The 14856-nt window shown below is 42.7% G+C and overlaps 2 protein-coding genes across 2 annotated transcripts in view; one reads left to right on the plus strand and one right to left on the minus strand.

Annotated features, from left to right (window-relative positions):
- Positions 1-14856, minus strand: part of NUP160 (nucleoporin 160) — a 383543-nt gene that overhangs the window by 290284 nt on the left and 78403 nt on the right. The gene's annotated exons all lie outside the window — the stretch shown is intronic.
- The window catches only part of PTPRJ (protein tyrosine phosphatase receptor type J), a 40079-nt gene that overhangs the window by 8095 nt on the left and 17128 nt on the right, over positions 1-14856 (plus strand). Inside the window, exons 4-11 of the mRNA XM_069091647.1 lie at positions 3512-3748; positions 5274-5537; positions 6979-7236; positions 7917-8183; positions 9778-10062; positions 12228-12515; positions 12989-13120; positions 13892-14105. Coding sequence (XP_068947748.1) covers positions 3512-3748; positions 5274-5537; positions 6979-7236; positions 7917-8183; positions 9778-10062; positions 12228-12515; positions 12989-13120; positions 13892-14105 — 1945 coding nt within the window. The remainder of the gene's footprint in view (positions 1-3511; positions 3749-5273; positions 5538-6978; positions 7237-7916; positions 8184-9777; positions 10063-12227; positions 12516-12988; positions 13121-13891; positions 14106-14856) is intronic.

The raw sequence follows: 14856 nt of genomic DNA on the forward strand, positions 1-14856 counted from the left end.
TAAATTATCTCTTCTTAACCTGTTTCCATGTTTGGTTGTTTTGATAGTAGATATATTAAATTTTCATCTTTTTTCCCAAACTTTTAACTTGGTGTTAATATTTCTTTTTGTCTCGTGGAGTCATTGATTTGTGTTTGGTCTGTTGTCATTTTAAGGGATTTATCTCTGATTCTGTAAGTTTTTTATAGTGATTGGTCCTGTTTGATCTTGATCTGGGTCATCAGGACTGCTTTGTGGACCTCCACCACCCAGTGTGTATCTACAACAAGAGGACTTCTTGGTATCAGGTTCTGCTCTCTATCTTTAGAGCTCAGAGCCCTGGGTCTTCAGGGATTTCTATGGTGTCTCTGGACAGAGTGCTTGGGACTTTAGAAGCTCTGGGTCCAGGATGTCCCAGTTTGTGTGCTGCTGGTCTAAAATACTATGGCCGAAGGATGGATTTCCAACCCTGTTGGGGCTTTCTCTACTCCCGTTGCTTCTGGATACAGAGCCTTGCAAACTGTAGATGTTTTAGGTTAATCTTTTGTTTTGCTGGGAAATTTCTGTCATTATTCTGGCTCCCTTTTCTTTTGCCTGTGGACAAAGTGACTTTTTGTGCATTTCTGGGGTGGAGGAGGTAATTTACTCCCCATAGTATCTGGTACTGTTCTTAGGTTTTTGCTAGAGTAGATGTGTAGGAAGTGGGCTGTCTCTCTCTGTGCAGGCAGCCATTTTTGGCCCTGATGATTTATTTATTTAATTGTTCTCTTTTGGGGATTGTTTGCACAAAGGAACCTCTTTGCCCAAGAACAGGCTTTGGGTGGTGATGATAATAATAATAGCAACAACAACAATAATAGTAAATATATAATGTTTGAAGGCTTGCAAAACAATTTAAAAATATTATCTCATTTGATCCTCATAACAACCCTCAGAGGTAGGTGCTGTATTATCCCCATTTTCAGATGGGGAAATTGAGGCAGATAAAGTTTAAGTGACTTGACCAGGATCACACAGCTAGGAAGTATCTGGTGCTAGATTTGAACTCTAGTCTTCCTGACTTCAAGACAACATTGAGATAATTATGAGTGGGTCAGGTTCAGGCTCAGCTCTTTTGGGCCCTTGATGGAGGTCATAGCCTTTCAGTCCTCAATGTTTCATATGTCATGGATCCCTTGGACAATCTGGTAAAGCTTGTGGATCTGGTCTCATTATAATTTTTTTTTTTAAAGCAATCGGGGTTAAGTAACTTGCTCAAGGTTACACGGCCAGTTATTTCTGGATGTGGTGCTGAGTATCTGAGCGCAGGTTTGATCCCCAGGTCATCCCGACACTGGAGCCGGTGCTCTTACCTCATTATAATGTTTTAAAATGCACAAAATAAAATGCATAGGACTGAAAAGGAAAACCAATTATATTAAATTACAATTATCAAAATGTAAAAAAAACAAATTAATGTTTCCCCCAGTTAAGAACCCTTGCTTTAGTTAAATAAACCAAACAAAATAATAATAATAATAGCAATAATGGTAATCATTAGCATTTATCGAGTACTTTAAGGTTTAGAATGTACCTTACATATGTTATCTCCTTTGATCCTCACAAGAACCATATGAGATAGGTACTGTTATTATCCCATTTTACAGATGAAGAAGCTGAGGTTAAGAAGTGACTTATGCAGAATCTCACAGCTATTAATTGTCTGAGGCAACATTTGACCCCGTACCTTTCTGAATCCAAGTCCAGTCCTCTGCCCACTGTACTGTGCATCAGGCAGAGAACAGGAAAAGTCAATCCATTAGGGGATAGTTTGGTAAATATGCCCTGTTATGCCATGGGATGGGATATGGCCATGGGTGAGTAGTTGTGTGGGGCTCACTTTTTCATCCTTCCTTTAACTGACAGAGTAGGTAGACCTGGAAGACTTGTCCTCTAACTCATGCTGGCAGCTTTATTGTTTGATGATTGTATCTTTTAGACAAGTTAGAAAGTAAAAAAGGGCTTGAAGAGGTTAGTACAAAATCTCTGTTAGTCCTAGAAGGATGGTGACCAAAGACCACTTGTTTAATATAGGAAAGCACAATCATTTATTTAATAATCATTTCTTAAGTGTGTGCTATATGTGCCAGGTGCTGTGCTAAGCCCTGCTTAGCACAGTCAACACAGAGTCGCTGCCCTCAAGGGGCTCACAACCTAATGGGGGGGGAACAACAGGCAAACATATAAAATATATTAAAAATATATACAAAACAATGTGCAGGATAAATAGGAAATAGAGGGAAGGCACTGGAATTCAGAGGGGTTTGGGAAAGCTTCCGATATAAGGTGGGATTTTAGTTGGTGCTTAAAAGAATCCAGGGAAGTCAGTAGGCAGAGTTGGGGAGGGAAAGCATTCCAGTCATGATGGACAGTAAGAGAGAATGCCCAGAGCTAAGAGATGAGTCTAGTTTGTGCAACAACTAGAAGGCCAGTGTAATTGGATCAAAGAGTATGTATCAGGGAATAAGGTGTAAGACAACTGAAAAGGTAGGAGGGGGCTGAGTTACAAAAGGCTTTGGATGCCAAACAGCATTTTGTGATTGATCCTTGAGGCAATAGGGAGACACTGTAGTTTACTGAGTAGGGGAGTGATAGGGTTAAACCTGCACTTTTTAGGAAAGTTACTGTAATGGCTATATGGAGCGGGGACTGGAGTGGGGAGAGACTTGAGGCAGGCAGACCCACCAGCAGACTGTTGTAATAATCCACATGATAGGTGATGAGGGTCTGCATTCAAGGGATGGTACAAGGTGATGAAGCATTTTCATAGGCTGTTAATGAGCACCCTTAGAACATAGAATACTAGCTAGAAGGGCCCTTGAGGTAGAGAAGGTCAGAATTGGGAGTGGAGGTCCTTGGAACAGAGAAGGTCAGAACTGGGAGGGATTTTAGGATGTTAAGAAGTCAGCATTGGGCAGAACCTTGGAGAGCAGCTCTTCTAACCCACTCATTTCACAGTAAGGAAAACATTCAGAGGGGGAGTAAAATGACTTGGGCTAGATTGTAGAGATGGAACTAGAATTTGTTTTTGGACTCCTAACCCTTTTCTCTAACTATTTTCTATTACATCTTTTGATTCTCCTTATGGTCATATTTACTGCTTAAATTCGAAGTTACTCAGAAAGCTTTATGTGTTGAGCATTGTGAATATTTATATAGTTACCATCAGAATGGGATACTCAGAACACTAAATAGCCGCTTGTATAGGAATGTTCTATCTTGGTCCCTGACGATAAGGGAGTTAGGGATGGGAATCAAGTGGGATGGAAAAAATCTCTTTGATATGAAGTTGTATGAAACAGGTGAGATGAAAAAGAAAATCATAATCATACTATAGTGACATCACCTGGGATATTGCTTGAGGAACTCCAATTGCTAACATTCAGTGAATGCCTTGGAAAGCTATAGCATGCTAATTTTACAGGTGCCAAGAGAAAACAGGAAGCAGTCTCTGCTTTTGTTAATGGCCTTTCTTTCGTATCATTTGAAACAGGTGCCAACAGCACAGACATCAGCATGGAAGATGGCTCACGTCAGCCAGACTTTGAGTCCGGCACCTTGGCGTACAAATGCAGCCTCAAAAAGGGAGCCCCTTTGTCTGCAGAGGTCTCTGGAAACACGAGGGTCAATGTTATTGGGTTAAATTCTGCAACTTCATACCAGCTCACTGTTTTCTCTCAGGCAGTCAATGAGACTGAAGGAGACAGTCGAATGAGAATCTTCAAGACAGGTAAGCTTAATTCCTCTAGATTAACTCATACAGAAGTAGACAGAAATTGTTTCCAAAATGCCCACATGTAATCAATGTTTGGTTCTTGTTTATTCTACACAGAGTCCTCATTTGTACATCCCCCCTCCCCTCCCCACTCTAGTTCTGGCCTTCTCTCTTCTCTACTCATGTAGCCACCACCTTACTTCAGGCTTTAGGATCTCTCACTTGAACTTTTGCAATAGCCTCTTAATTGGACTCTTGGCTTCCTATCTCTTTTTTCTCCAATCTTACCTCTACATAGCTGCCCAAATAATTTTCAGTAATAATAAATGTGCTTTAAGACTTGTAGAATCATTTGACTTATTGTTGATGAGTTGTTTTCAGTCATGTCTGACTTTTCACGACCCTATTCAGAGTTTTTTTGGCAAAGATACTGGGGTGGTTTGCCATTTCCTTCTCCAGTTCATTTTACACATGCAGAACTGAGGCAAACAGGGTGAAGTGACTTGCCCAGGGTCACACAGCTAATAAGTGTCTGAGGTTGGATTTGAACTCAGGTCCTCCTGATTCTAGGATCAGTACTTTGTCCACTGAGCCACCTAGCTGCCCCATTTGACATATAGTATCTCATTTGATTCTCACAATAACCTGGGAAATAGGTGCTATTATTATCTACCATTTGAAGATGAAGAAACTGCGAGAGGTTAGATGACTTGTCCAGGTTTGCACAACTTGGAAGTATCTTAAGGCTGGGTTTGAGCTTAGGTCTTCCTGACTCTGGGGCTAGTTCTCTTGTCACTGGGCCACCTTGCCGCCTAGGGGATGCTTTTTAGCATGCAGTCCTTTGTATTTTTAGTTATTGCTGCTTTCTTCCTCCTCAAATGATCATGATGGCAGCAGGGCACAGTGGAGAGAACACTTGCTTCAAGTCAGAGGACCTTGATCACATTCCATGCCTTAAGCTTATGAACTGTGTGACCTTGAACAAGTCACTCCACCTACTTTGTCTCCATTTCCTCAACCATAAAATGAAGGAATTTCACTCATATTCAACTGTCCCTTTCAGCTCCAAGTCTATGATCCAATGCTCATATATTTATTTGTATCATGTTCCCAAAGTGAAGTGTTAGTTGTTTGTGAGCAGAGACAATTTTTACATTTTACAGATGGGGAAACGAAGACTTAGCCATGTGAAATGACTTGTCCAGGGTCAAACAGCTAGTAAGAATTTTAGTTTTCAGACTCCTAACCCCTTGCGCTAACTATTGCTAGTTAAAGTATCAGAAGTGGAAATTTAAGCCCATGTTTTTGACTTTCTTTGTATCCTAGTGTTTAACATGGTGCCAGGTACATAGTAAGCACTTAATAAATGCTTGTAGACTTACTGATGGAACACAGACTTGAGTCTGAAAAATCACAAGTCTCATGCTCTTTCCCCTCTTACCTGATGAGAGGGTACTGGATACATGCACTGAGAAAGAGTGGATCTTTCCCCTTTCCTGCTGGGCACATGGCTGATTTTGTATGTTTCCATCTTCAACAGACTCTAGTCAAGTGGTTAATGTCCGCATTGAAAAAGTCAGTGATGCAGAAGTGGACTTGGCTTGGGAGAACAGTGAAAAATCATCATCCCACTACACATACAGAATACATGTTGCTGGGGATGCCAATTCCTTCGACCAGAATTCTACTAATACCTATGTTGCCATCAGAGGGCTCAATTCTAGCACATTGTATAACTTCACAGTGTATCCTAAAAGAAACCAAGATCCTGAAGGCCAGCCAGCTTTTATCCAGGCTTACACAGGTAAGTCCTCTGTCCAGTGACCATCTCCACTGGACATTTCCAATGTCTCTCTACTCCTGGTGTTGAACATGTCAATGCTGAAGAAGAAAACAAAAGCAAGAGTCTAAAGTTTGGGCCCAAAACTTGAACTCTGGCCTAGAGAGAGGATGCTTTTCAGGGAGTCTGCACCCTTTGCTGGAAGAATTCTGGTCTACTTGGGCCTCTGTTTTGCCTTACCCCCTCTTTTTATTTTGCTTCATCTTCTTGTTTACCTGATGTATAGAAAACAGGTAGGCTGGCTCCCGATTCTGAAGAAAACCCTGTCATTTGAGGCAGTTTACAAAAATTCAGTTCGTGTAAAGTAACATGTTGTTCATGTAATTTAATTCAATAATTAAGTACCTGCTCTGCACAAGGCACTGTCCTTGGTGTTGGATAAACAATGACAAAAATGAAACCGTCTTAGCTCCCGTGGGGCCTGTGATCTATCTACTGGAATGTGTATGTTTGAAATGAAGCAAAGCTGTAATACTCTGACAAGTTTCATTTTTTTATGTGTGTCTCCAGTGCCCTGCTTGATGCCTGATATGTAGGACTCAGTAAATGTTTATTAGATTTAGTCACATGTAGAAGTGGAATTGTTCTTAAGAGTTATGTTTCTAATGCCTCAAGAAGTCTAGATTGTCTCTGGTTGTTTATGGCCCAAATTCCACCCCCCTCCCTCTAATGCATTGACTCCTGGACACCACCTTTTAGGAAGGACATTGGTAAGCTAGAGATTGTCCAGAGTGGGATGACCAGGATAGTGAAGGGTCTTGAGTTCCTGCCATCTGAAGGCTGGTTGAAGGAACTGGGATCATGTAGTCTCTGAAAGAGAAGATTTAGAGGGAGCATGAAAGCTACTTTCCAAGCTTTGAGGGGCTAATATTGAATGAATGAAGAGATTTGGTCTTCTTGGCTCAAGAAGAAAGAATTAGGAGCAGTAGTTAAGAGTGGCAAAGAGATAAGTTTAGGCTTGATGTCAAGAAAACCTTCATGATAACTAATGATTAATGATGACAAAGATAAATTGGAACTCCACAAAAAGTTAGGGTGAGGAGCTAATAATAGGAATAGTAATAATGATGATAAGAGCTAGCCCGAAGGGAAGGGGAATGGGATGCCTAGGATGCTTGGGGGTTTCCCATCCTTGGAGACTTTGAGCAGAGACTGGGTGATTACTTGTCAATATGTTGTATGGGAGGGAGACTCATCCTGGTATGGGTTGGGCTTCTCAGGTCCCTTCCATTCTGAGATTCTGGAATGGGGGAGTTGGTCTGGTTTCAGTGTCAGGTGTTCATATATCCTCACATCATGGTCCTCAGACCAGCGGCCAGGCAGTGAGAAGCGTAGGGAGCTTCAGTCTGGGCCGCCTGAGGTGTGCCCTGACTCTGTAACCTGTGGTCCTTTTTCCTTCCCACAGCACCCCATTCAGTCCGTGACTTTCAAGTGCAATATTTCAACACCACCAGCATCAGCTTAACTTGGGACAGTGAAGCCGCCTCCTTTAGGATCCTTGTTAAAGAACTCACGGATCAATCATTCCCCAGAAATGAGACACACCAAGGAAAACAGCTTCTAGTGACAGACTTAACACCTGGGACACCCTATTGTTTTGAAATATTTCCTCGAGCCCCGGATGGAAGGGAAGGAGTCTCTCAAAAACTGGAACAAACAACTGGTGAGTATTAAAGAATCTTTTTGCTTATTGTGTTTCTTTATTAAGACATAGCTGTGCTTAGTAACTTAAATGCTTCCAGGAGCCAAGATTCCATTACTCTAGTGCTCCTTCTACCACTGCAGTATCTATCTCTCAGACCTTAGTTAGCAACCTTTAGGAGTCACTTGTTCTAAAATTGTGCCTGATGACTGGCTTCCCAGTGACTGCTTTCTACGAGAGTAGCTCAGCAGATCCCCAGAGGGCGGTCAAGGAATCTGTCCTTGGGTCCAGATTCAAAGACTTTGAACTTTGACATGGCCTGCCAGAGCCCATAGCACCTCATTTAGAACCTCCAAGAACCCAGAGTTATCTTCTGGCCATGATACAGCAGTAGAGGAACGCCCTAGTAGAGAGGATCTGTTAACCAGGGTTCCTCAGAAGAGGTTTTATTGTAGCAAGTATAATTGAAATCCCAGGGGCAGTCACACAGGGGAATTACTATGGTAGGGGAGCCACTGCAAAGCTAACCTTGGAGTCAAAAAGAGGCAGGATCAAATTCTGTCTATGATAGCTCTTGGCTGGGTGAGGGGATGATATTGGGAGTAATCTTTTTCCTCATTCGTGTTCAGCTCTGTACTAATTTGTGCTGTACTAACTGTACTAATATCTGTACCAAATCTTCCTCATTTCCCTTTAAACAGAGCCAAGTGCCGTTTCAGACATTGAAGTTGTAAGTGTTAACACAACTGCGATATCCTTAAAATGGCAGAACAGGGACAGTGCATCGCCAGGGTATCGTTATCACCTGCTGGTAAAAACAGACGGATCCTGGGTCTTTAACTCTACGGTCAGCTTCCTTAAGGAGACCATTGGAGGCCTACTGCCGGGTACACGCTATAATGTTACCATCTATCCAGAAGTAAGAAATGGGACGAAAGGGAATCCAACATCAAAAGTTGTGTACACGAGTGAGTTCCTCAGATTATTTTTCCTCATAAATAACTTAGCTGGTAATTTCATTATCTTGAGAGGACAAAAATTAGGTTTGCTAAGATAGATTTCACCTGGGTGAGAGACTACTGCCTTTTCAATTATGCAAGCATTCATTAAGCAGTGGGCCTTGGGCTAGACCTTGGGAATATAAAGGCAAAGGTGTTCCTGCCTTCATTGAGCTTACATTCTTCTTTTCCTGGGTATGTAATACAACATCTACTCAAACAAAGTTTAATCCTAGAAAACTGAAGTGGGAGGCCATTAACAATTGGGGTTCAAGATGGAAGCCTTCATGAGTGGCTGACATCTGAGCTGAATCTTGAAGGAAAGTATGAATTCTGAAAGGAAGCTATGAAGACTTTAGGCAGTGCCTTCCAGTCATGGGTGGACTCAACAGCACGTGTGACTGTGTGTAGTGGAGGAGGACTAGAATAGAACCAGAACGGTGAAAGGACTTAGGCAGTGGAGGGCCTTAAAAGCTAGCATGAGGAGGTGACATTTTATGTCAGAGGTAACGGGGAGCCAAGGAAAGTCTTTGAGCCAGGGAGAGAAACAGACAGGCCTGGGCCTTAGGAGATGATTGCGCCCTGGATGTGGTAGTAGAGACACACACACACACACACACACAGACACGCACACACACTCTCTGCTGCTGGGGAGGCTGAGGCAGATCAGTCTCTTGAGTTTGGGAGTTCCGAACTTCAGCAGGATGAAAGCTTAGGACAAATTGCAAGCAAAAAGACCAGTAAGGAGGCTATTATAGCTGTCTAGGGAGTAACAGTATGGGCCTGAACTAGGATAGAAATCAAATCAATAGGGAGAAGAAGATGAATGAGGGACAGAGAAGAGATTTGGCAGCTGATTTGATACGAGGGTTGAGGGAGAAGGAAAAATCAAGGACGGCTGAGGTGTCAGACCTGGACGGCTGAGCAGAAATAGGAAATTGTGGAGGAGTTTTTGGTTTTTTTTTGAGGGAGGAGGGGGCGAAGGTGATAATTTTCACCTTCAACATGTTGAAATTTTGCGTGTCATCCAGCAGAAGCTATTTGGGAGGCTGCTGCTGATTTGAGACGAGTCCTGGAGAGAGATTAGGGCTGCCATCGGCAGTGAGATGATACTTGAATCCATAGGAGCAGATGTGGAGGGAGATAGTCGGGAGGGAATAGAAGAGAACCTAGGTTGATTCTCTGAGGGACGCCTATGCTAAGGTGGTGGGAGACGGCTGGTAATCTAGCAGGGGCAATTGAGGAGGAGCAGTCAGGGAGGGAGGGAGGGAAATTAAGGAAGGAAGGGGGGCCTCCAGGAGTAGGCTGGATCACTGGTATCAAACACTTCAGGGAAACTAAGTAGAACAAGGACTGAGCAAATACCATTGGACCTGGCCGTTGAGAGATCATTGGTCACTTCCAGGGCACTGATTGACTAGAGGGATGGGAGGTTGGGGGTGCAGATTGTAGAGGCCTCATAAATGAGTGAGGAGTTAAGGAAGTGGAAAAACAAAGAAACGAACAAACACAAGTGTATGGGATTCTGTAATTCTAGTTAATTAACTACCTTTTATTTGTCAAGGACCTAGCCCAGTGTCCGCCATTAATATTTCAAGCATCAGTACCACCGAGGTAACGTTAAGCTGGCAAGATACTGACAGTGCCTCCACTGGCTACACCTACTTCATCATTCTTGTTGAGCGAGAGTCTGTCAGCCCAGCATCGGTGCCCATCAACCAGACACTGAGGGTCAGGAATACTACAGTCACAGATCTAAGCCCTGGCACTTCCTATGAGGTCAGCATCTATTCCCAGGTAGGAGAGGAAGCTCTTCAAGGAGAACCTGGCCATAAATCCTTCTGTACAGGTGAGTTGTTCCAGACGGTCTCCTCCAAAGTTAATCTCTGTCTGCTTCACCATGGCATTGTGTCTTCCTTGTTGACTTGGTCCATCTGGATGGTCATTCCCACTTTGTCTTCAGAAAATCTGATATCCTGTGTATGCTTCCTCCTCTCTCCTGCCTTCCCTTAGGTGAGAAAAGCCTGAATACTCTGCTTTGGTGGCTTTAAGTCTGGCACAGATATTTTATTAATAATAATAATATACACATATATAGACCCATGTATACACACAATGTAAAAATAAAGATTTCCAAGCATTCAGCCTTATTTCCCTCAGTTGTTATAGCTCTTAGCTGTTTGAAATTATTTTGCATCCATCCATCCGTCTGTCCGTCCATCCTTCCGCCCATCTGTCTGTCTGTCTGTCTGTCTATCTATCTATCTATCTATCTATCTATCTATCTATCTATCTATCTATCTATCTATCTATCTATCTATCTATCTTATCTTATCCATCTGTCTATCCATCCATCTATTTATCTATCTGCCTATCGATGTAGCTAATCCTTCTATCTGCCTATCTATCTGTCTGTCTACCTGAGTGTTATACCTACTCTTGGGGAAGAGACTGCTTGGTTACTCTTTCTCTATCCTGAGCACCTAACTCAGTGCCTAGTAGGCATACCATATGTTTGTTGAACTGATTTGTTATAGGGTTGGGACTGCCCTGCCTTGTTAGTTACATGGTAATCAATCACTCAACAAGCCCTTTTTGATCATTTCCTATGTGCCAAGCACTATGCTAGGTAGAGGGATTATAAATGCAATACAGATACAAGATAACCTTAGAAGGGGAGGCATTAGCACCTGGAGGGGCTGGGAATGACCTGGAGAAAATGGGACTTGAGCTGAAGCTTGAGGAAAACCAGAGAGTTGAAGAGGCAAGGGTGAGGAGAGGGGGCACTTCTGTCCTGGGGGACAGTTAGTGTAAGGGCATCAAGATGATACATGGAGTGTGACACTTTAAAAGAGAAAAAGCCCCCCACTTTGGGTTTTGGTTTTTCTGTTCCCCTTTTCCTCTGTCTTCTCTTAAAAAATCACAATTAGCTAATGGTTTCTCTATTTTGTCTTTTTAAAATAGCTCCTAGATTTCTTTATCAATTAAATATGTTTTCTTTCAATTTTATCAATTTTCCTTTGATTTCTAGGATATTTATTTTGGTGTTTAATTAAGTTTAAAAAAATTTGTTGTTTTTCTAGTTTTTTTCCACACTCTCAATTTGTTGATTTCTTTTTTCCCTCTAAAAAAAATAGTATTTTATTGATTTCCAATTACACGTCAAGACAGTTTTTTACATTGATTTAAAAAAATATGTTGAGTTCCAAATGATCTCCCTCCTTCCTTCCCTCTCCCTCCCTAAGAGGTGGAATTTGAATCAAAGTCCTCTGTCTCCCAAGCCAGGATTTGTTTCCGGCGCTATGATGCCTTCTCTGAAGTTTTAGCAATTGTATATTCCCATGTTTTCCAATTGCTACCAGGAGCTGGGGGTCACAGTCCTGTCATAGAATAGTGCTGTTCTCCTTTGTTGTGGTCTCAGACCACAGTTGCAGTGTTGTTTTCAGTTCTCGGGCCTTAGTTTAGGAAGAATATAGATGAGCTGCAGAGCATACACAGGGGGGTCAGTGAGGGATAGTGAGGGTGCTGGAGGCCAGGCCACGGAAGTTTTGGTTGAAGGAACTGACAAAGGTTGGCTTGGAGAAGAGAAGGCCTAGGAGCCTTTGAAAACTCTTCAAGTATTTAATGTGGAAGAAGGATCAGACTGCTTCTTCCAGGGTCCCAGAGGAAAGAAAAGGCAACAAAGGTTGAAAGTTGTAGAGATAAAGGTTATAGCTCAACCTGTGCAAAAACATCCTAATACCGCCCCCCCACCCCTTCCCCACCCCAGAACTTCCATAGAGTTGAAGGGATGCCCAGGGAGGGATTGAGTTTCAGGTCACTAGAGGGCTTCTGGTAAATACTGCATGAGCAGTTGTCGTGGATGTTACTGATAGGATTCCTGTCCAGGTGCAGGTTAGAGTAGGTGGCTCCTTCTTACTCTCTAATTCTGGGATAGACCAAGCAGTTGGAACTCATATTTGTCTGTCTTAGAGTCCAACATGAAAAGATTCAACATTTCACTTTTCCTTCTAGATGCTGCATCTGTGGCTTTCCTTGAGTGCAATCCAGTGCCCAGACAATCCACCCTGACCTTAAGATGGCCCTGCCCCCCTGGCATGAACAAAGGCTTCAGTCTGGCTATCCACAGTGGGGAGTGGAACCAGGAAATAAATATCCCACCCTGCAATTTGACGGATGTGGTTTATGACTTTGATGTGGCACATTTAAATTATTCTACTACCTATAGCATCAACCTCACCACCTTGTCCTGTGGCGAAAAGAGTTTCCCTACACAGAATGTTTCCCAAACTAGTATCACCGGTAAGCTGTAGAAATGTTGTGATGGGCTGCAGAGAGAAACCAAGGGATTTTAGCTGACTCTTTTTTTTTTTTTGCTTTTTGGAGGAGGGAAGGTAGGGCAATTGGGGTTAAGTGACTTGCCCAAGGTCACACGGCTAGTTTTTGTGTTAAATGTCTGAGGACAGCTTTGAACTCAAGTCCTCCTGACTCCAGGGCCAGTGCTCTATTCACTGAGCCACCTAGCCGCTCCTATTAACTGACTCTTACCTTTGTATAAGTTGACCACTTGTTGGATAGGTTGTGGAAGGGAGTGAGTTGGAATGGATGGCTGCTAGGGTCCCTTCCCACTCTGAAATTCTACAATTCCATGATTACACAGCAGCCCCTTATGTTCAAATCTCCAGGTGCCACAGATCACTATCTAAAGTCAAATGTTGCTGCGTCTTCATTTTCTATGGTGTTAATGTAGACGTAATTTTTATCATTGTTTTCAGACCCACCTCCTCCAGATGGATTGCCAAATATTTTCCCCATCAGCCACAACTCATTGAAAGTAAAATTTGGCAAGTTTGAGGCAAGCCATGGACCAATAACAGCATATGCGGTCATCCTTACCACAGACGGAAGTAAGGAACTCTGGTTTGTTGTATTGTGCCAAATGGTCACTTATAGAACAATAATAATGAGGGTGATACTTGACATTTATAGGGCTCTTACTCTGTCAGTCACTGTGCTAACTGCTTCACAATGATCTCATTTGATCTTCACAGCCCAGGGAGGGAAGTGTTATTATTGTTTCTGTTTTACTGATGGGGAAACCGAGGCAAAGAGAGATGATATGATGGCCCAGAGTCATACAGCTAGTGTCTGAGGGTGCATTTGAACTTGGCTCTTTTGACTCCAGGCCTGGTACTGGATCCACGGTACCACCTAACTGCTCCCAAAACATAGATTTAGAGTTGGCAGGGACCTTAGGAGATCATCTGGTCCAATCCTCTCATTTTACAGATGAAAGAACTGATGCCTGGTGAGGTTAAGTGTGTTGCCCAGGATTACACAGCCATTACATGGCATAGGCAGGCCTTGGCCTCAGGTCTTCCTGGTTCTAATCCCAGCTCTTTGTCCATTATATCATGGCTTATAATAAGGAAAAAACAGTGAGGGAAAAAGTTCAGTAAAACTAACCAGCATCCAAGAGTCTGATGCAATATGCAATGCTCCCTGTGAGTGTCACCATCTTGCCACAGTGATTTTGACTGAGTCCTTGCCTAATCCCAGACCTAGCAGTCCGCCCATTTGAATTCAGGTTAGTCAATGAGACAGATCTCTCATCTGTCCCTTCTCTTATTGGAGTCTGTTGCTTTTTTCAAGGTGTCATTTGTGTGTCTCCTACTTAGGTGGTAACAAGTCTTCTGTTGACTTTTTGAAATATACCTATGATGATTTCAAGAAAGGAACCTCGAAGACCTACGTGACTTACCTCATGTCAGTGAAAGAGGAAAGGGCTGCCTCGGATTTGTCTGATGTCTTGAAGTATGAAGTCATTGTAGGAAATGAATCTACCACAGATGGCTATTATAATGGGAAATTGGAACCCCTCAGTTCTTATCGGTAATTCCATTCCATTCCATTCCATTCCATGCACATTTATTAAATATCTGCTATGTCCTAGGCACTGGAAATACAAAGACAACATCAAAACAGCCCCTTCCCTCAAGGGGCTTCTATGGTGGGGGTGGATACTAACATGTATAAGGCTGGGTCAGTGTCCGGCAGTCGGAAGTGCAAGGGTATGAACAACCCGGGGATCCAGAAAGGCCCTGGAGTTGAGCTATGAAGAAAGCTAGGAATCCTTTTTTTACAAAAAATTCTCCCCAATTAAATGTTTAAACAATTTTTAACATTTAAAAAAGTTTTATTTCCAAATTTTTTCCTTTTCTCCCTCTTCCTAAGACAGTAAGTAATCTGATATAGGTGATACATGTGCAGTCATGTAAAACATTTCCATATTAGTCATTTTGTATGAGAAGACTTAAGCAAAAAAAAGAAATTAAAAGTAGAAATTTAAAAGGAGCAGGTGACCAAGGAATGCATATCAGGCATAGGGGACAGCTTGGATAAAAGCACAGAGGCAGGAAATGGGCAATTCAGCTCAGGAAAGAGCAGTAAATGAGTTTGGCTGTCATGTAGCAAGGGGAAAGGGGAGGGGGAAGGTGAAAGAAGGCTGAAAGAGTTGACTAGAGCCCAACCAGGGGGCCCTGGACATATCAGGCTGAGGGTGCAAAGGAAAGGTGGAGATAGCCAGAATTGTCCAGTGGCTTGGAGAATGCCATGGTTTCTTAGGGCTATCCCTTCTCTGGAT

Source organism: Petaurus breviceps, unplaced genomic scaffold (genome assembly GCF_028583685.1).
Source record: "Petaurus breviceps papuanus isolate PSGF00001 unplaced genomic scaffold, PetGlider_PUasm1.0 188, whole genome shotgun sequence".
Classification (NCBI taxonomy): domain Eukaryota; kingdom Metazoa; phylum Chordata; class Mammalia; order Diprotodontia; family Petauridae; genus Petaurus; species Petaurus breviceps.